The sequence below is a fragment of the Xiphias gladius genome, chromosome 23 (assembly GCF_016859285.1).
Source record: "Xiphias gladius isolate SHS-SW01 ecotype Sanya breed wild chromosome 23, ASM1685928v1, whole genome shotgun sequence".
NCBI classification, from domain to species: Eukaryota; Metazoa; Chordata; class Actinopteri; order Istiophoriformes; family Xiphiidae; genus Xiphias; species Xiphias gladius.
In genome coordinates, this window is record NC_053422.1 from 3,673,479 (window position 1) to 3,694,012 (window position 20,534).

The following is a 20,534-nucleotide window of genomic DNA, read 5'->3' on the forward strand; positions in this document are numbered from 1 at the left end:
TCCCTCCTCTTCTTTCAATCCCAAACACACGCACAGACTCTCTCACTCGCTCACACACACACACACACACACACACACACACGTATTCTGTCTCTGAGGTTTTAAATCTCATGATTACCCCTCGTCTGCTGAAGGAGATCTGTTTGTTTTCTTCTTTTTGAGCATCATATAGATATGAGGACATTTCCCCCCGGTCTCACGGGACTCCACGCCGCAGGGGTGTAACTATTCCTCCCCTCCAGGTGGGAACCTCTGCTTGGCAGGAAACTTTTGGTCTGGTTTGCTCCCTGTAACGGAGGCGCGTCCGCTTAGTAGTGATCGCCTCTTTGGCAGCTGAGCAAATTCGGTCTGCTGATGAGGCGGACCGTGTGAAGAGTTGAAAGCCCCAGAAAATAGTAACCAGTAATTGGAGAGTTGAGCTTGTTTTGTCGAACCGCTGCAGGATGAGCTTTGAGGCTTATCAGACAGGTAACCTACATGTGATAAACACCTATAACAGTAAAAAAAAAATATTGGTAATGAAACATCTCTTCCTTGTTCTGTTATTCACATCACTTTATAAATTATATCCTTATCTTGCTGTTTTCTGAGTCATAACGAATCATCCTATAGGCACCGTTTATGTAAATACCAACTTTACCAATGGCAGCCTGGCCGGCAGCTGTGAGCACATCTCGCTCCAGAGTCGGAACAGAGGGACCGGCAGACCGGCACCGCCGGCCCGAGGCCTCGCCACTGACGGGTCAGCAGGTCGGGGATCGCCGCTAGATTCATTCAAACAGCAGGGGCAGGATGATGCAGAGTGAGGGCGCGCGTCCGTGTAGCTTGGACAGACGCTCCAGCCTTCAGTCACTGTATCGGCTCGATTTACGTGCACAGAGCAAAGCACAGTAACTAGGGTGCACACAGACGAACAGCAGCTATAATTCCTTTTGTCTTCAGTCGGCGACCCCACGCTCCTCGTCTTTCCTCGATGATACAACCTCGGCCCAGTCTGTCCGTACATCCCTATGTCAGATTTGGCTTTTCTGCGTTGGCGCTTTGCTGTCACTTTCCACAATGGTGACCTGGTGCTTCTGGCAGTCTACAGACTTTCACAGGATTTAAGCTTTGCCTAAATGCCTGATGGGCGTCTAAACCGGGAGCTGTTTGTTCACCAGAACAAACTTTATAAAGATTGATAATATGTCAGAGTGTTGTGTGTGTGTGGCTTGTTCGATGCCCGTAAGTGGCCAAAAATCAAACATGAATCATGACGGCTTTAGGTTGCTCTCCACTTGAAGTTTTGTGTCCGAATAAACGTTAGTTTTGCCAGGAAGCCCGAGCGGAGAGCTTCTGACCGCGAGGTCTCGCTGTGAGCTGGCGGAGGCTGAAAGGACCCGACTCTGACACGTAGGGGATGTTCGTGAGTCTGCTGGCGGCTGGTGACATGGAGATGTAAACACCAGCTGCCCGCGTGGGCGTTGGTAGTCGTGCCTGTTCTCGCTGCTTGCGTCTGCCTGACGTGTGCGTGTTTCACACGCGGGACAGAGTATAAGAAGTGTGTTTCTGACTGCCCTTGTGTGCCTTCCTGGGCACGGGCACTCATTGGGGCTCCTCTCCCGGTAGCTCATGTCATCGGAGGACGGCTCTGCCGACGGGCGTTTGTCTCTGTGTCAGTTGTCTCTTCGTGCGCCCGTTCCGAAGATTGCCGGGGGAGCTGACGGCCGATTCTGTCCCCAGTCACGCAGAAAAAGAACAACAAACATTGGTTTTAAAACCCAGAGGATCATGGCAAACGTGACATATTTACGATAACAAATAAAAACAAGTGTTTACAGTGAAATCAGATCAGTTCTTCATGCGAACACTGTCAAGCTCTTTCATAAAACAGCACATTTACATGAAGCATTCATGGAAACATCAGAAATCTGTGGAATTGCTTGTTTCTGTCAAAGCCGAAGAAGATTATGTCATTTGGTTCCATTGGTTTTCTCATGGCGATTTGAGATGAAGCACCCAGCATTTTGTGGTGTTTTAGTGATTGAAAAATGTGTGAGACGTTTCTCTTGAGACCTCTGAAGAGGGTGATGTTGACGATGAGAGGCAATTCGAGGGCCCCGGACAAAAATGGTTTTCTTACAGCAGTTTTATCCGATCCTATGTTGTACAGTAGTTAAGTGTACTGAGATTTGGTCTAGATTCACTTGAATTAACTCACGGCACATTTTGAGGTTTCAGTGAAAAACGCATGGTTGACTTTTGTCCGAAATCATTTAGAAAAAAGTAAAGTATCAAGCAACTATACATGTAGGGGAGTTAAAAGTTCAATATTTCCCCCTTAGATATTAGAATATAAGTACTGTATTAGAAGTATGTAAGTTGCACAAAATGAACATATTATATATATAATTTCTTACTTTCCATCACTGCTTTAATTAAAATTGAATGGTAAATGCAATGGAAATAGAAAATGTCTTCCACGCCTGAAGCTCTAGAGCGGCTCCTGGCCCTGATTAGCTCTTCACGCTGGAGTCGCGCTGAAGCCTCGGGCCCCGTCGGTTGCAGTCTGTAAAATCTTCTGTTCAATCTTCTTGTGGGCAGTGTCGCTAATTGAGTGTCAGTGTGAATGCCCCCCCCGGTAAAGACAGGGAAACCTCTTTTGTGTGTGTCGGAGGATCTCATTTGACCAGACGTCCGAACCGACTGGTTTAGCCAGAGAACATCAAACGCAACGAGGTGAAAATAAAAAGGTTTCATTCCAAAAAGGTACACTTCCATTTTGGGGAAAAATGTTATCAGTTTGGAAAACATTACAGAGCCGTGGTGGTGTTTTGGAAACAAAGCCATATCTTTTGGTATTTTGCTAATAATATTCAGTCATTAACTCTGACCTTTATATTTTATGCAACAACATTCAGCTATTTCATTATGTAATGTAAATACAAGAATCAAAGCTATTATAGCTGTGGGCTTTAATGATCTTTTATTTCTCAGTAAGTTTCCATCCATTTTTTACTTTCCTCCGTTTTAGGGTTGAACAAATACAGTTCTTTTGTATAGTTTTGGATGCCAGAAACTATTTTGTAAACAAGCAGAATGATAACATACCCAACGCACCTACTCACTTTTTACTAAAGGCCCTGTGCAGCACTTTTCCTCCTACGTCTACGGCTCTAGACAGTTAATATGCCTGCCACAGACACTGTGTATCCAAAACAATACCTTTGCTTTGTTGTCTCGTTTCATGTATTTGAATAAATCTTTCAAGATTGCCTTGAAAGAACCAAAAAAAAAAAAAAAAAAACCACACGCAGTCAACCACTTGCATTCACTTTGATTTTTGGATTTATTTAAATAAAGTGAGCACAAGTGATTTTCAGTGTGCAGGGTTTTGTTTTTTTGCTGGTACAGAGATCTTAATCTGACTCACCTGTCAACAGGACTGTTTGGTGTTCAGGAAGATCGATTTAAAAGTAACATGCAGTAAAAGTGGTCAAAGGCTCACTTTACATAACAAAAAAAACAAAACAAATAAAAGCGCATTATATACAGTATGTTAGTTTTTCAGTATTGATACAAGTAGACAGGCTTACTTACTACTTGTACTTTTTGGTTACAATAATCGAATTGATTAGAGAAGTCATAAACAATTTATGTCAAATATCCAAAGTCGGGGTCTGGTAATCAAACGTAAACCCCCCCCCCAACAACTGCGGTCAACGCGCCTTCGAGCAAGGCCACGAACCACCAACCTCCGGGGACTTTGGCTGTACTGAACAGCTAACAGATGTCGGTGTTTGTAACTGGAACTGTGAAGCACTGTGGTCGACAAAGATCAGACATGCTCAATTTACCTTCAGCGGAGAAATCCTGGTGACAAAAGATTAAAAAAAATACATGACATAAGATGAGATGATATGATGCTGTGAAGATGAGTGAAGAAAAGAGTGAATGAAGTGTTGTATATAAGGTAAAAATTCTTCTTCTCTATATCAGGATATCAACAAGACAGCCAGGTGAGATTTCATCTCTGCTCATTCTACACATTCTACACCCTCACCAGAACAACAGAAAAACTCAGCTCTTCAAAAACACAAAACAATTAGCCACAAACGCTGCCCAGTTCAAAAGTACACACACACACTAAAGTACACACAATGTACACTAACAAATGTACAAACACACGCACGCACACGCACGCACACACAACGGTGACTTCTCCTTATTCCAGTCATGTAAGCAATTAGCGGAGGAATGGTGCGTTGCAAGTGTCAGTCATCCAGAAATAATCAAACCTCTGATCTACTGAGAGCCAGCAGCGCACTGATCTCCCTCCCATCCCCAAAAACAAACACACACACGAGCACGTACACCTGCACGCACGCACACACACACACCCAGAAGCCATGTCCCATTTACCATGCTCGGGCTGGTACTTGTGAATTTTTTAGTGCATTGCCTTCTTGAGGAGGAATCCTGCTTGCTCAAGGATTCAGCTTCTATTCCTGTGTTGCGCCGAGCGTGTGCGCCCACATGCTCTTCCATATGCGCACACACGTGCACACGCATACACACGGGCATGTGTCTGGTGTTGACTTCCCCACAGGCCTGCCTGCCTGCGTACTTCACCCTCATGCCTCCGTGATTGTATCCAGGCTAAAGCTCGTTTTAATGTTCTGAGACAAACAGAGGAGGAGGTAGTTCAGTGTTTTCAGTGTCAGGCTGCCCCATCTCAATGCTGCAGATCGGCTCGCTGGCCTACAGCCACCTGAAATGTACACTCTCAACGAAAAAAAATGCCAACTTAGTCTCCAGAAAAAGGTTCTATAGGTTGTTACCTGACCCACTGCAAAGAGAACAAAAAAACCTGAGAGTGCAGATCCAGGATGGAGAGGAAAAGGTGCCATTTGGAAAAATATTCTAATGACAGTCTGAAGTACTTTCACTTTCAAAAGTACCACAGCGGATTTCAACCATCATGTGCTGTGTGTTCTGCTATTTTAGCATGTTCCATACAATTACGCTGGTATGCAAAGCTAATGCATAGCATACAGCATAAAAAGAGATACACAGAACAGTGCTTTAAATTATGTTGGGGGGGTTCCCAGTATTGGCCGCTTGCCACGTTAAAGTCCTTGATACAAATGTTGAATGCTTTCTTCCAAACATGATAAATTCAATGGTAAATGGACAACCACATATATATATATATAAAACGTTTATCCAAAGCCCTTTAAAAGTTGTCTCTCCTCCGTCCATTCACACACAGTCACACACTGATATTGGCAGAGTTGCCATGCAAGGTGCTGGCCCTGCAATTTGAGTTTCAGTGTCAACCCGCCAACCTGCAATTAATGACCAACCCACCTTAGCCACAGCTGCCCCAAACAATCATTGCTTCACCAGTAAATTACACTTTATTGCCATTTTATTAGGCACACTAGCTAAAACCAATGCAGTCTGATAAAACAGACCAGCAATAAATCCTCCTTCATGAAGCTTATACTGTTCAACTTTTGTTGAAACTGTTTTAGAGAGGTGTTGACGGAACTTTACGACGCCTTTGGAGGATATAGTCTCGTGGTGCTGTTGAACTGAATTGCATGATACGCTTAGACTGTATAGTTTAAGCAGGCATATTGAAAAATTAGACAGTCCCAATATCACTTTAAATACTTGGATACTGAATGTATAGAGCAACAGTGGAGAAGTGGATTATGCTGCAGGAATGGTCTGGAAAGTTTAGTAAGGAGGCCTTGATACTTGTGGGGACTCATTGTTATCTGCTGCGAATGCCAAGCTAACTACAGCAGCTATCCTCCGCAAAGGAGCAATCTACAATCTTTTCAGAGCCGAGCCTACAGAGAATGACTATTTGAAAGTCAAAATATATTCAGTGATTTTCAGTGTTCTTACAAAGCCCACTGGTGTAGAGAAAATAGAAAGTTGGAAAGCCGAAGAGGAAAAAAGTTGTTTACCAGAGAACAGAATAAAGTGCTACAAGTCTTCACGTTCACAGTAACAATTACTTTCCTTTGTGCCAACCGTGTTTACTGTGTAGTGTCCCTGTTATCAGTCAAAGGTCCATTTCCAGTTAAACTGTTTTCTCTCAGAGAAAACCCAGGTCCATCAGTCTTGCTACACTCAGAACTGCTCAGTCGAGGACTCAAGTCAGATTGAGCCCCACGGGTCACACAGCTCAAATCCTCTTATCAAGAATTGAGAAAAGAACAGAAACACACTCTGTAAAATAACGAATCAAAGCATCCATCTTGGTGGCTCTGCGTTCTGATGCAGTGCCCTGGGATGAACCCTGAGAGGCCTCCCCGGCGTCGTGACGGACACCCTTCCTCCCCTGTCTCTGTCTCTGAACCTAAGCTTGAAATTGCAGATGGTATCACTGTGCCGGTAAAGGAGGGGAAGCTTTTGTTTACAGTCAGTGAAGCTTTGCAGAGTTAGCCGTGCCCTCTAATCCAACACAGCTCGGTGGGGGAGCTAGCTGCCATTAGAGCCTAACGAGGAAGACCAAGACGACTGTGGTGTTTTATATTCTGATCAGAAGAGCAGCCGGAGACTTGCGATATGCAAGTCAGGTTCAGTTGCCCTGTCAGTGGTTCATTAGACTCTGAACTGCTCTAAATTCTCAACTGGCTTCATTATGTTTAGTACAAAACAAAACATGTCATATTCAGTTTTTGGATGAGGTGCTTTTAACGGTGTTACAGTATGTGTGTAAGTTTTTGCTATCGCTACGTAGCCAGCGTTAGCATTAACAGCTGTACACTTACCAAGAGCTTCGCCCATCGTTACATCTACGAGACGGGAGGTTGGAGTACACCCCCTGGGCAGCGCCACTTCTTCACCCTCTCATTTTGGACTGAGGGTAAACTGGAAAAAAGACAGATTGATGTGTCACGTGGAGGCCTTCGTGGTTCAACTGGGTTCTGAGGAACCAAGACCTGACCCGGGCCCCGAGTGAGGCCGGGTCCAGCTTCTACTCAGTTTAATTGGTTCAGGTAGGCTCTCATCCAAATAGACCTGAGCGCACGCGGCACCAGCTGTGATCATGTGATACATGGCAATCACCGCAGGAGAAAACTGTGTGTTTTGAGGTGAGAGAGAGAGAGAAGGAGAAGTGTTAACTTCACCGCTGACTGGAAATTGTTCTGAAAAAGGAAAATAAAGCCAAGTTTATTTTAGGAAAATCGATGGCCTACAAGATTTACACTTTTAAATGACAGTTCAGTTGAATTTGATTCACAGATATTAAATAGGTCAGAATGTCGTCTTCTGTCTGTCTATCACCCAGTTGGCTACAGAATAAAGTTGTCTTTGAACCACATAAACAAATTACTTTAGTTTCTATGGTTTTACATTCGTTCTTGGAACATTATTATTAGTATTATTTTACTGCTCTTTCCCACCACAGCTGATCTAATTATCCTTGGGTCCATTAAGGTTGGGTCTGGCTGCTCTTTTTGGACGTCTAAAGACTTGTGTTGTCATGTGTCGTCTGGTTTGCCCTGAATCTCCAGAGCTGCCTCACAGTGGGTGTCACGGACGAGTCATTGTCTAAATTGCGGTGCTCATGAAAGTCATAGTTAGTGACCTAGCCAGCTAGTGAGCAGGGTCCATTAGTTTTCCTTTTTACTTTTAGTCCTCTGAGCCCAAGCCCGTGCCAGGGTACATCAAGGGCACTAATTTCAGATCACACAAAGGCGCTAATTTATTTTGACCCGCATAACGAGCTCTGTCAAGTGCTATGTGATGGTAGTGTAGGCTAGCATGACACAGTTTAAGGATGGCAAGAAGTTCGTACCGTATACAGGGTGAATTTTAGTCTCTCACACAGAGCAGCTTGCTCACTAGCAGGTTAACTAGCCTGCTCATTGGCTTGTTGTCTCGTTTGCTAAGGGATTTACTTTCGCACCATAGCACGGGCTAGCTAGTTGTCTGACAAACCAAGCTTTACGGGCGCCATCATTCTTTTTGAACCGACTATAGCAGTCATTGATGCATCCCCGCACTGCGCTATGGGACAGCCCTTGGACTCCAAGCAAAGATGACCTCAAACTCTTAAATTCTGCCATTTATTTTCGGCCACTAGGGCCCAAAAGAACTCCTAAATAAGCAGAAAGACGCAAAGTTTGTCACTAGTAGCAAATACTTTTACAAGTAGTCATTCTATTCAATATTAACTGTCCACTTAAGAAACATTTATTTTTTGCAAATTTAAAATGTTGTGCAAAACGTTAAGTTACAAATTTAATCTTGAAATGAGTAAGCAGTGGGCTTTTGATTCTGCTTTTTTACCCACTATTTTCAGATGCTTTGGGATTATGATCCATCAGCTTTCACTCACAGGCCTTCTCCATTAACCTTTGTGCAGGTTTGAAGTTACACTTCACACTAGTATCTCATGAACCTCCCATATCGATTCCTCTGACTATATATGAAATGTTCATTCGGCTCCATCACTGTGGAAACAACACTGATCTGTGCTGCCACATTCCGCCGGCATTTCACTTCTCTTTCTTTTTTTTTGTATGCCTGTTGCAGATTGGGTTTCTTTTCTGCCAAAAGTCTCTCAGCTCTCCCTAATGCTCCGTGACGTGTCTTCTGACCAGCCTCGCGGAGCAGGAGAGGAAGAAAACTAGCCAGCAAGATTTAATCCCATGAAAGGCCAACTTTCTGATTCCTTCGGTATACCATATATCATAGCAGTAATGTTGCTTTAGCACTGTGAACTTTAAGTTCATGTAATAAGTTTTTGCACTAGTCCCAGTCAAAATTTTTGCCCTCATACTGTCAATCCTTTTTGGATCTTCTGCCTGAGTTACTGCTCTCTTATTTTTACTTTTACTACTTCATTTTATCCTGGAAAATGGTGCAAATGGAAGTTGTGACTTTTCTCGCTCTGTGAACTTTTCTCACAGGTCAGAAGATTGCAAACATAAATCTTCCTTAACTCTTTTTGTATTAAATTATTTCCGGTCTCCTTTTCCTCTTTTTGCCCTCTTTCCTTCAGGGGCAGATCTAGAGAAGTATTAATGGGGTGGCAAGAGAGTGGATTGGAGACTTTAAGGGGTGGCAGAAATATATATATATATATATATGCTGATTTAATAACAAACAATCATACATATCAATATATGTTTGGAAAAGCCCCCAAATGAAGATATTTTAATTAAAAAACATCACATTATTGTGGCACATGACTAAACAATAGAAATATCTAAAGGTGGCATTAGAAATCAAAATTGTTTTATATCCAAATCTTCAGACATTTTTCTAATGTGTATCTATATATATTTATATATATATATGTATATATATGCGTATGTATGTGTATGTGTATGTATATCCAGTGTTTATCCATTAATGCTGATTGTGTGTTGCACTTGCGTGACTCATCTCAGATTTGGATTGTGTTCATCTGCAGAATGATCAGTTTCAGATACGTCAGTAGCGACAGGCAATTTGGGTTTAGTCAGGTTTAATCCGGCTCTCACATAATCAACCACGGGTTACTATTACCAAACAAAACACGCTTCAATAAAACAACCATACCACTATCCATCTGCGGCCATAGTGTATTTCTGGTAGTGGAAGTTGGTAACTCCACATATACACTTGGCAGGAAATAAGTCATCAGCAGTCGTTGTGTGTGGCCAACACCAGGAGAGGCTTCACAGAAAGCTGCCGGGGCCGGTAGAAACCGGAGGAAGCTGCTGCCTGCTGCAGGGATGGCTGGCGGCACCTGGGTGAGCTCGATCCGGTACCGGCCCCGTGTCCTCTCGCAGCTCCTGGCACCACCACAGAAGGAGGTGGCAAGACCTTTTTTTAGGAGTGGCAGCTGCCACCACATGCCACTCTGGTAGATCCACCCCTGCTCTCCTCTTCCCAACCTCCCCATAACAGAAAACATTACTCGGTGTTACTTTAACAGAGGTGGTGACACCTACTGTAATTTGTTTTACAGCGAAGACTCGTGATGCTGTCGCTTACACGCGCACATTTCTGGATCATCAAGTTGGAAACAAATCTTCCTTCAAGGTCAACGTTTGTGTGTGTGTGTGTATATATATATAGATATGTATATATATAGATATATATAGATTATATATAGATAGATAGAGAGAGAGAGAGATACACACTTTTTTTTTTCGTTTTTTGAAAAGTCATGCTGCTCTTGCCAAACTTCATATTTTTCTTTTTGTTGCTAAGCTACAAGCAAACTTTCCCAAGGGGAGTAAGCCTTAAATAAATTTTGCATAAAATTTTCTTCTCCCTTTCACTCTATTTAGCTCAATGCTCTTTTATATTGAAATTTCGGTCAATTGTATTCGTCTCATATTTTATCACCCTTCCTTTTTCACTTTCACCCCCCAACTGTCCCGGCCCCTCCTCTCCTCCTCCCCCCTCCTTTCTCTCATCAGCATCACAGCGGGGTGAGAGCTCTTATTTCCCAGCCGGGTGTTTTTATGTCAAGCGGCGTGTGGCTAAAACCGGCCACTTGTTGTCTCGGTAGGTGGCGACCTGGACAGAAACAGACCCCCTGACACAGCACAGAGGAAAAGGAAGAAAAGGGGGAGAAAAAGGCTGCCTGATTGTGATGATCAATTATTGTACTTCAGACAGAAAGTCTGTGACTGGGCTCATCAGAAGAAGTGGAGAGAGAGAGAGGACATGGCTTAGAGTGGTCATCAAGAGAGAGCCAAACGGGGGGTGGTGTTGGCAGCCCATAGGCTGTAGAAGTGGAGGACTGGAACCCTTTTAGAGAAACTGGGTTGGAAAGAAGATGTAGTCAGATTTTCACCAACTGCTGCAAATGTGAATTTCTCCTGTCATTAATGCAAATGGGAAATTCAAAAATGTAATTTGGTGACGAAGATGGTTCCCTCGTGTGGCTTCAAATTTGGCCTGCAAAACACTAAACCTGGCCATCAGAAGACATGGGGTTTTTTTGGCACAGTTCACACCATTTTCCATCAGAACAGATTGGCACGGCATTGATTCCGGTGATTTCACTGCATCATAAACCCCAAGCAGTCTGGCTCGCAGTCAGCTCTGAGACAGAAAAAGCACCATTTTTTTTTTTTCTTTCTCCAATCCCAATCAGACTGTCCTTCCCTCAAAAAAAGCAACCCTATAGGTCATCTGTGCAAGCAGCTTATTATGAACCCATAGTTACGTTTTATTGTTAGGCAAAGGGAGGAGGTCAGGTGACGATGTATGAAGAGCGACGGAGACCCCGGTGGGAGGATGTCGGGATGGGTGGTCAACGAAACACAGGACTTTGTCCTGTTGACATGGGAGGCCGCTGTTCGTTTCCCGTTTCAAACCGATAGTCATCATTGTTTCTTTTGACCAGGACCGTTCCTGCATGGTTATTATTGTAACCATGACGACGAAGGTCCTGTAACCTTAATGAAGTACTTGTTTTACTAAACCTAAACAACGATCTTTCCCTAGACCTAACCAAACTGTGACCGCTCCATAAGCTTAACCCCATGTTTATTATTGTAACCATGACACCTAAGGTCCGGTACGCCTGCCGCTGTGGGGGCACTATTTCACAAGACACTCCCTTGGTTTGCCTCAGAGGGTAGGGTTGTGATGCATGTTCTTTGGACCTATCTCAGAAAGACTTTCCAATGGGCAGATCAAATCTTCAAGCATCGTCTTGGTAATTTTATTTTATTATTTCAGCTTTCACACTACATGGCCAAAAGTATGTGGGCATCCAAACACTGATTGATGAATTTGTCATCCCAGAACCATGAGAATTAATCTGCTGCTTTAACAGCCTCCATTCCTCTGGGAAGGCCTTCCACCAAAGTGTGGCGCCTGGCTGCAGGGATTTGCTCCCATTCACACACAAGAGCATTATTAATTAAGGTCTGGCTTCACAGTCAGTGTTCCAGTTCATCCCAAAGGTGTTGGATGGGGTCGAGGTCAGGGCGCTGTGCAGGCCAGTCAGGTTCTTCAAAACCGGCCAGGGAAAACCATTTCTTTATGGGCCTGGCTTTGTGCACCGTCATGTCCAAACAGGAAAGCGACAAACACAAGCTTTTGTCACAAAGTTGGAAAAACGCTATTGTTTAAATTATCATTGTGTGCTGTAGCATTAAGTTTTCCCTTCACTTCATCCCAGAACTGTATGGCCTTAGCCCAGGATATTAAAACAAACCCAGAATAAGTAAGTACTGGATTAAATAACCAGATAGGGATGTTCATTTTGGTTAATCCAGTGAATTAAGTGTTCATTCATCACATTGATACAAAAATCCTGTAAATCCAATATTGCCGTATATTAATCCTGATCATGATTTTGCAACATTGGCCACGAAGGGCTTGTACAGCCACACAGACTAAAAGAATTAGCACCTCAGTATAAACAGTTGACCAATATGTCTGATGGTTGACAGATGTCTATCGTCCCACGGTATAAACAGTTTATCATCATATCACCAAGCTCTAATGTAGAACAGCCTGTCTGCTCAGGTGCCCTAGAGCAAGTCACCAAACCAGCAACTGCTCCAGTGGTGAATTTGAGTAGAATTTTATCAACAACAGCAGGGATTTTCCACAAGCTGCTTTTTCTCAGTGAAGGAGGAATAAAAGTAAAACATGACGTTATGATTAGACTGTAAAAGTCCACATTCATAGTGCGAGCAGGGCATGTGTAAGTGCCAACAATAAGAAAAGACTGTTTTTAGATGTTTACTTACCTTTAAGGCTAGTTGTAGTGTTTTTTTATAAAAGGTAAAATCAAAAATTAAACATTCCTTTTCGGGTTTAGAAACTTGACTGTTGAAACTTTAATCGGCCCATTGGGCAGGAGGATTTTCAAAATCCTATGGATGAACTGAGAAATGCATGATGATTAGCGCAAGAACAAGGGCAGTATACTTGACAATGTTAGGGTTGTTTTCTTTCATACTTTTTGAAATGAAAATCTATCTATTTGATCTTTTTATCTCAGTTCACCCTTTGAAGTACTGACTCTCCTTGTGCTATTTTCGTGTGGAGACACGGGAGGACGTTTGGTGTAAATTCCCTTTTAGAATTTGATGGATTAAACTTTATCTCGCAGTTTTTCCTCCTTCCACTGCATTAACCTGTAAATTAACCTCTGTAAAGCTGTTGTCTGATTTTCTTCATGCTTCACTAAAATCTTCCTCATGCACTCGCCAAACAAAGCAAGGACAAACTCTCCACCATATCAGAGCGGTGCTCATTTTCAAAAGGTTAATTCTCAGGTAAGAGCACTGTAAAGTCGGTGTTGATAAAGTTCAAGAAAGAAATACGTTAACTGAAACATGGGACGGTTTATTGTATCGCTTGCTACTTTCGTGCACATTCAAATTGAGGAGGATGTGTAAAAATAGCCAGCATCTGAGATAATTACTTTTTCTCACAAACCTTTTTAATCGATTTTTCCTTCTTTCTTCAGTAACAAGTCTCTCTTAATCATATTCTAGTCCTCGATGGCGGCAGAGTAACATTCAAGCTTGGCTCGTCACCTTTTTTTTTTTTTCCCATCTTATAAACAGTTAAGTTTGAAATGAGACCTTGTTTTCACTTAACTGCTTGCGTGACTGTTAGCACGTATTCTTAAAGTTGCAGACAATGCCGAGTCAACAGTTCAACAATTAGTGAGGTTTACTGCACCTTTAATTATCAGGCTGTCTTCGTGCTCTGGTGGGAAAGTCCAACATTGTAGACTACGCTGCCAACAGCGCCGCATTCGCTGCCTTGGAAAATCACACCCAGACAAGACAAACGACAGGAGAACATAAACTGTCATTCATCGGCTTTGCAAGTGTCACATACAATGTGAGAACTCTGCCAACTGTATTCCAGGTCATGAAATCCGTATTTTAATGTTATTTGGAGAAATTTTTCTCTTTTCCTTCCCACTCCTCCGCAGGACCATCAGAGGTCAGGGTCTGCGATACGGCACATTCAAAATCTGGCTAAAGGGCACCTCGTCGGGCCGAATGTTCGCCGCATCGTTGCCCAAAATATGTAGAAATGTTTAGTCTGCTTGTAATCCGGGCTTTCTGTGTCTCTCTCCCCCGGTCTCATTAAACAAATCTCCATCCTGTCTTTTGCTCTGCCAGTTGTCCTTTTGGCTCAGCCGTGTACAAAGAAAACCACAAATAAACACAGGATGGATCCAGACACATGTCCTGCTCCAAATTTTCATTTGATCCAAATATAAAAATGAAAAAAAGCTCCGAAATGAACGCAAAAACATTTTGCAGTTGTCAGCACATTATTATAAATACATATTTAGACGTTGCTCTCGCAGACATCAGTTATTCTTCCAGCTTTCACTGTGTTTTGTATTTGTTTTCCCGGCGATTTTGCTTTCGTGCCATGAGACCGAGAGAGTTTTTTTCTGTAACACGTTAACACGTGAGTTTCATCCTTTCCTCTCTCATATACAGTATTTAACACGGATGGGAATGGGAGCTCCCATCTGACTTCACTTTGTGTTGTATATCATTTATATGAATGTTTATATACAGTGTCATTATTGTACCTTATTTGCCAAAGATCATTGGAAATGAAATTGATAATGAAGATATGAAAACATATTTGACTATTTTTTTCATATTTCCGTTGTTTTCTTTTTTCAGATTATTTTATGACTCTTTCATAGACCTCAATATTGATGGAGCACAAACTAACATCCCATTTTAAAATTCAGGTTTGTTTCATCGTTTTAGTCTTAGTTTCCTTGTAAAACAAGGATTTAAAATAGCAGTCTCATGATAACTAAAATAATAATAATAATTTCTTGCTTTAAACTACATCCACCTCTGCTGAAGCTGCACTATGAACATATAAACTTATTTAGTTACATATGGAAACATTAGATAGGAAAAAGTACCATCATAGTTTTCCAGGATCAGGTGCAACAACGTGTATGATGTTATTCTTAAAACTTAAGCTAACGCATTTTGACATGACAAGCTTTCACAAACAAGCTTCTGTAAAAAACAAAATGACAAAATAAACATCTTCACTGCACAGTGGAAACCATGACAACCAGTCGACTTTCGACAGGTCCTCCAGCTTAAACGACCATATAGGCCGCTTTTCCCCACGCTTGGATACGACCCATGGGAGCGTAGCGGAGTGGTCATGGGTAGAGGAAACATTGTGTACTATCGGTTTCAGGCTGGAAACAAACAGCGGTCCCCTGTGTGACAATCCTGCGTTTCGCTGATCCATACATTGACCCCGACCTGGACTTTGTCGCTCTTTACACGACATCCCCCGACTTCCTCCTTTGCTCGTGTCATAGTTACTACGACTGCTAGAGGTCGCCTAACAAAAAAACGTAACTATGGGTCGTCATAAGCTGCTGGCACAGAAGACCTATGGGCCCCCTTTTTTTTTTTTACAGAAGGACAGTCTCCAACTTTTCATGAAATAAGAAAAAAACAGCTTTGTCTTAGAGTGTTCCAGTTCATCCCAAAGGTGTTGGATGGGGTGAAAAGACACAGTTTTTAGGTTCTCAAGGGAGAAGCAAAAATTGTGTAAAATTGTGCAAAGCAACAAATATGCACTAATTCCGTCAGTTTATCATAACACTTACAAAAGTCACATGGCAACGCCATGCTGACTGCAGTAGAAACGTTGCTGATGCTGGTTGCTGATATTTGTCCCATATTTAAAGAGTGCTTTTTTTTTTTTTTTGCGCCAGGCCCCCCCGATCCTTGAAGCACCGTTTGATGCGCTGTCAAAACACTTCACAGATGGCAGCATCATTTATAGCATCGCTTGGACTGATTTCGGTGTTGTGAAGCATAAATAATTCAGGCATGAATGTATGAAGATAGAAGACGTGAACACTGATGCAGCAACGCTGGTCACATGAGGCAGTTCATCTTAGTAGTGTGGATGTTTCATTAGCCGACATCTGACTGAGGCTTACGTGACTGAAAACGCCGGCAAGAGAGCAAAGCAGCTCTCACAGCACCACAGAGCGGCCAGCTGAGGGTTTGACGCCACAATGTGGCAGCAATTTGGGGTTCCGCCCTGACGAGAGTCCGTGGCCCGTTTCCCCCTGAAAGGCTCTGAATGTTCGAGGCTATCTGTATGTTGAGTTTCACGGCCACTTTGGCAGCGGGAAGTGCCTTTGGTCAGAGTGTTTGTGTATACAGCTCGTAATGGTTTTAGACCGCGGTCAGGCCTCTGTGGTACACACACACACACACACACTTGTACATACACACAGATGTGTCTATACAAAATGCACACAATCATTCACTGTATATATCCCCATGCACACACTCATACTTGTATATTTGCACGTGTACCACAGGTGGTCATTGTTCTCATTCAAATGCACGGAGGCCCAGATGGGTTTCTCTTATATCTGGCTTTTTGAAAAGAGCTGTGCTGGCTGCCCTCGTGCAATAATGTCACATTTAAATGTGTTATGTGCTAGATGACGCTAGTGGAGATATAGTCACTTACTGGATGTTTAGCATTAGCTTCTGCGTCACGCTCATCTTTTGTGCCGCTAAATGCCTCTTCGGTCGGATTAGAATTGCTCACGTGAAGCGTGCTGTCCCACTGAGGCCACTGCGAACCAGACCAGGATCTGTCCCGAAACCCGAACCACGTGCTGTGAGAGTCTAGACCATAAAGCAGTTGAAGATAATGGACATTCTGGCAGAAAATAAGTGAAATGTGTTCTCAGTGAACATTTTATTGATACACCACTTACTCTCTACCAGTATTTCCGCGACTTGCCAGATCGATACCAGCTGGTCCTCATTATGTTAATGGAATCCATAATCCCATCTGTATTATGTTTCCCTCAAAACATATTTGCTGTTGCAAATTAGTTGTATATAAACATCCTCTCTAGGAGACAGGGATGTCTTACTGCGAGGGAAGAGACGTGTTGTCACACTCACCCTTGCCCGCAGGAATTAAGCTTACTGACTTATTTAGGGGCTTTCAACCGTATCACATGGTATTCATCGGCAAATGAAGCTCGCCCCTGGTGTCATCACATGACCTTAGTCTCCAAACGTCAATCACATGATTACAAGCGGCCATGTACTGTCTGGGGGAAGGGGAATGGGATGCTCTGACCCCGACTGCGTCTTTGCTTACTTTTTTGTTTTTGATTGTTACACTCAAATACATCGCTCTGTATCCCCGGCTAATGACTACGCCCCACACCAACCATAAAATGAAAACATAAAGTTGCATCACACTCCTTTTAGGTTTTTATCAGATCGTAAAATTGCCATCGAGATCAGAATTCAGGACGGGGTCAGGTGGGAGAGCATGTGCATTTCTACTCAGCTTGTGTGTTGATTTTGAAAACATCAAGTGACCGTGGTGTGTGAGTGGCCGGGGCAGAGCCCATTAAAAGCTCACTCAGATATTCAGGTTACCATCTCTGCCTCCGCTGTCTGGTTTTTACTATCCCTCCCTCCAGTACCACTAATGTCCCTCAAGGGAGTCGAACTGCATTCGGCTTTGACAGCTTCTCCTGAACACCCTCCACTAACTCGGACCGCATGATTGCATTTCCAGTTGGTAGGGATCGGACTGTGTTGATGAATGACTCATTATCCACCAGGAGGATGTTATGAGGGCTTTAACTAAACGTAATATCCCTTTACAAAAGTCTGTCGGGTCTAAACTGTTTGGCAGAGAATAGGCTGGAGGAGGGCACCGGGTCTGATACTGTTTTTGCGGTAAATGCCTGGTTCAGCTCAGGTGGTTTAGGAGATTGTTGGCCCAAAGCCCAGGTCTTCACATTTTCATGCCACAGCAGTATGACCATGTCAAACTTTTGGTGCTCGTCACCGTGTGTCTCTGCTGAGACTAGGACCTACCACAGCCGCTGGAGTTTTCTTTCCTGGATTAAAAAGACCTGAGGACGACGTGTCCGGAGAAATCCGTGTTCTCCAGCGGTCTAAGGATTAGAGTAAAGGCATGATATCTAATTGTTTGAGAGACATGGGAGTTGTATGTTGAGGTGCAATAACTGGTTATAGATGGAAAAAACACATCCAGCCAACAGGCTGCACAGGGACCAGTGGCCACCAGGAGGCAAACACACAATTGGCAAATTTGAAGTCCTGTGTTTATTTAAGGTCATAACTGATAATTATTGTCATTATTTATGTAAACTGTATATTGCTTTTATTTCAAACAGTAAAATAAAATAAATAAAATATGTCATTTAAACTAGGAAAGAAAGGTAATTGCATTTATCACATTTTTTGAAGGGTTTTGCTTTTATTGTGGTGGTTTGCTGTCGACATATATTTAGTAAAATGTTATTAAATCAATTAAATAAGACTATAATGGTCCATAACCCACACTGACCATAAATATATCACTTCATGGTGATTTTTGGTCTTTAAATCCCATTTTTCACCCTTAAGTTGCAGTATTTAGAGTTTTGATATATTATCTTTTCACCATGTGTTACTCTTGGTGCTCCTTCTTTCTGCTATAGACGTGTTTTCTTTGTTTGTTTGTCAGTAGGTAAAGGTCATACCTTATGTAACGCATCATCCCCTCCCTGTTTTCCCTCAGGTATTCTGTCCTACACAATGGGAACCACAAGCAGCAGGAGAAGTCGTCTCTGCCCAACCCCACAGAGCCCCACGAGTCCTGCTTGTGACCGGCGACGACTCCTCAGTCAAATCTCCAACGACCTCGGCTCCCCCACCGTCACCACACGAGTGGATGGAAACACACCCCAGCCTTCGCACATCCAGAGCTGAAACCCAGCGCAGATGCTACAGATCTGGCAGAGCTCCAAACCAGAGCCCTGATGTGATTTCAGGGCTCCAGGAGAGGAATGTGACATTGCCAGGGGTGCAACTGGTTTCAAATCTCAGCTGAAACTCAACCTGTGGTTCTTTAAAGGAGGCAGGGACTGGAAGAGCACAGGTTGTCCGTCTCTGTGATGCAGGTTCTGCAGGCCCACAGAGACAGAGGTGGCCCGGTCAAACTGAACCGGAGTCAGAACCCGACTGTGATCCCACCAGCAGGGCCAGCCGCACGCTCTCTGTAAAGTCCAGCTTGTGCTGTGCAGAACCGGCGGCGTCGGTGGAGTGTGCAGGGGAAGCACGAGATGTGATTAATGACTGTGCCGGGGAGTCGTGGAAGTGAATTATGTTGCCAAAGCTATTTGATATTACGAACAGTGGACAATTCTGTTCTGACAATTATATGAAGTTCCCCTTTGTTTTCCAGCACAAAATCAGAAAGATTGACAATGCATTTTAAAAAGTCGTTCCTTGTAGAACGAGCACAATGAGTTGGCAAAAATGAGCTCTTAAAACAAGTGTTATTCACGAAAGGAGGCAGAGTTCAGAACCATATTTCTTTTGCTAAACATCACACGTTAAACATCAAGTCTCTTAGCCCTGACACAGAGCCGAAGAACCTGTTTGTCTCCCCGGTCGCAGTTTCCCAGCTTTGCTAAGTCCTCACTAAGCTGAAAGGAAAATGTGGTTGCAAGGCTGCGTTAAATCCTTGACCCAAACTGTCGAAGTGCATTATTACAGATGCTGCTAGCTCACACTTTGTTCTTCTTCGTCTGAATCATTGTTTTCTTTTTTTACCTTCCACGCAGTAGGAAGTTAGAGGACCACGACGCATAGAAGTGGCTCATGAATGATTAGACAGGCATTGTGATGGTGTTGAAGGAATATGTGCATGTTTATGGTGTGTGTGTGTGTGTGTGTGTGTCTGTGTCTGTGTGTGATTACATGTGCAGGTTGTTCGCGGTGTCTGTCGGTATGCGTCTTTCCATGGTGATGTATGTTTTCATACAAATTTGCTGCTGTGTGGGAGTGTATATTCTTCATGTGTGATGTTAGTATGTATGAAACAGTCTTTTTCCAAACATCCCACGCTGTGTTGCTCCCACTCCATCTCGACATGACGTTCGTTCCCTCCGTCTCTGCCTGCCATGGAGACCGTGTTAAAGAATGTACCAGATACGTCATCCCCTTTTTTTCCATACCCATGGAAACGCAGAACACTAAAGCCGCCCGTTCACCTGTGCCCACAATACAACCTTGACCTGCTTTCTAAAACTCAGCTGTAGTTCATTACCCCTGCAAACTGTCTTCGCTCCGTGTCCTCCAGTACTTGTGACTTGCAGCATTAAAGTACATTCAAGAAGCCACTTATTGGGCCCCGAAGGCCAAATGTCACCACATGACTAGTCGCCGGTTACACGCCACACAGTATTAATTACCACTGCTGGCAGTTGAACACATGAAAAGCACTGTAGGCGGATGTCTTCACTGAGACAGTGACTCATGTGATACTATAACTATATATATAACTGTACTTTATAAATGTCAACCTTAATTCATATATATGGGCTGGGTACAACACAGTAGAGGTAAACAGCAGCACAAATTACAGCTTCCTCTTTCAAACAGATTCAGGAAGGACTGAACATTATAATCCTCATGACGGGAGGATTTATTACAGGCCCGTCGTATTATACCGGATTAGTGTTATCAAGGTGTACC

At 43.2% G+C, this 20,534-nt stretch overlaps 1 protein-coding gene across 1 annotated transcript in view; it reads left to right on the plus strand.

Moving 5' to 3' along the window:
• Positions 1–18,726, plus strand: part of htr4 (5-hydroxytryptamine receptor 4) — a 204,665-nt gene extending 185,939 nt beyond the window's left edge. The window contains exon 6 of the mRNA XM_040120549.1: positions 18,574–18,726. Coding sequence (XP_039976483.1) covers positions 18,574–18,661 — 88 coding nt within the window. The 3' untranslated portion in view covers positions 18,662–18,726. The remainder of the gene's footprint in view (positions 1–18,573) is intronic.
• The last annotated feature ends 1,808 nt before the right edge of the window (positions 18,727–20,534 follow it).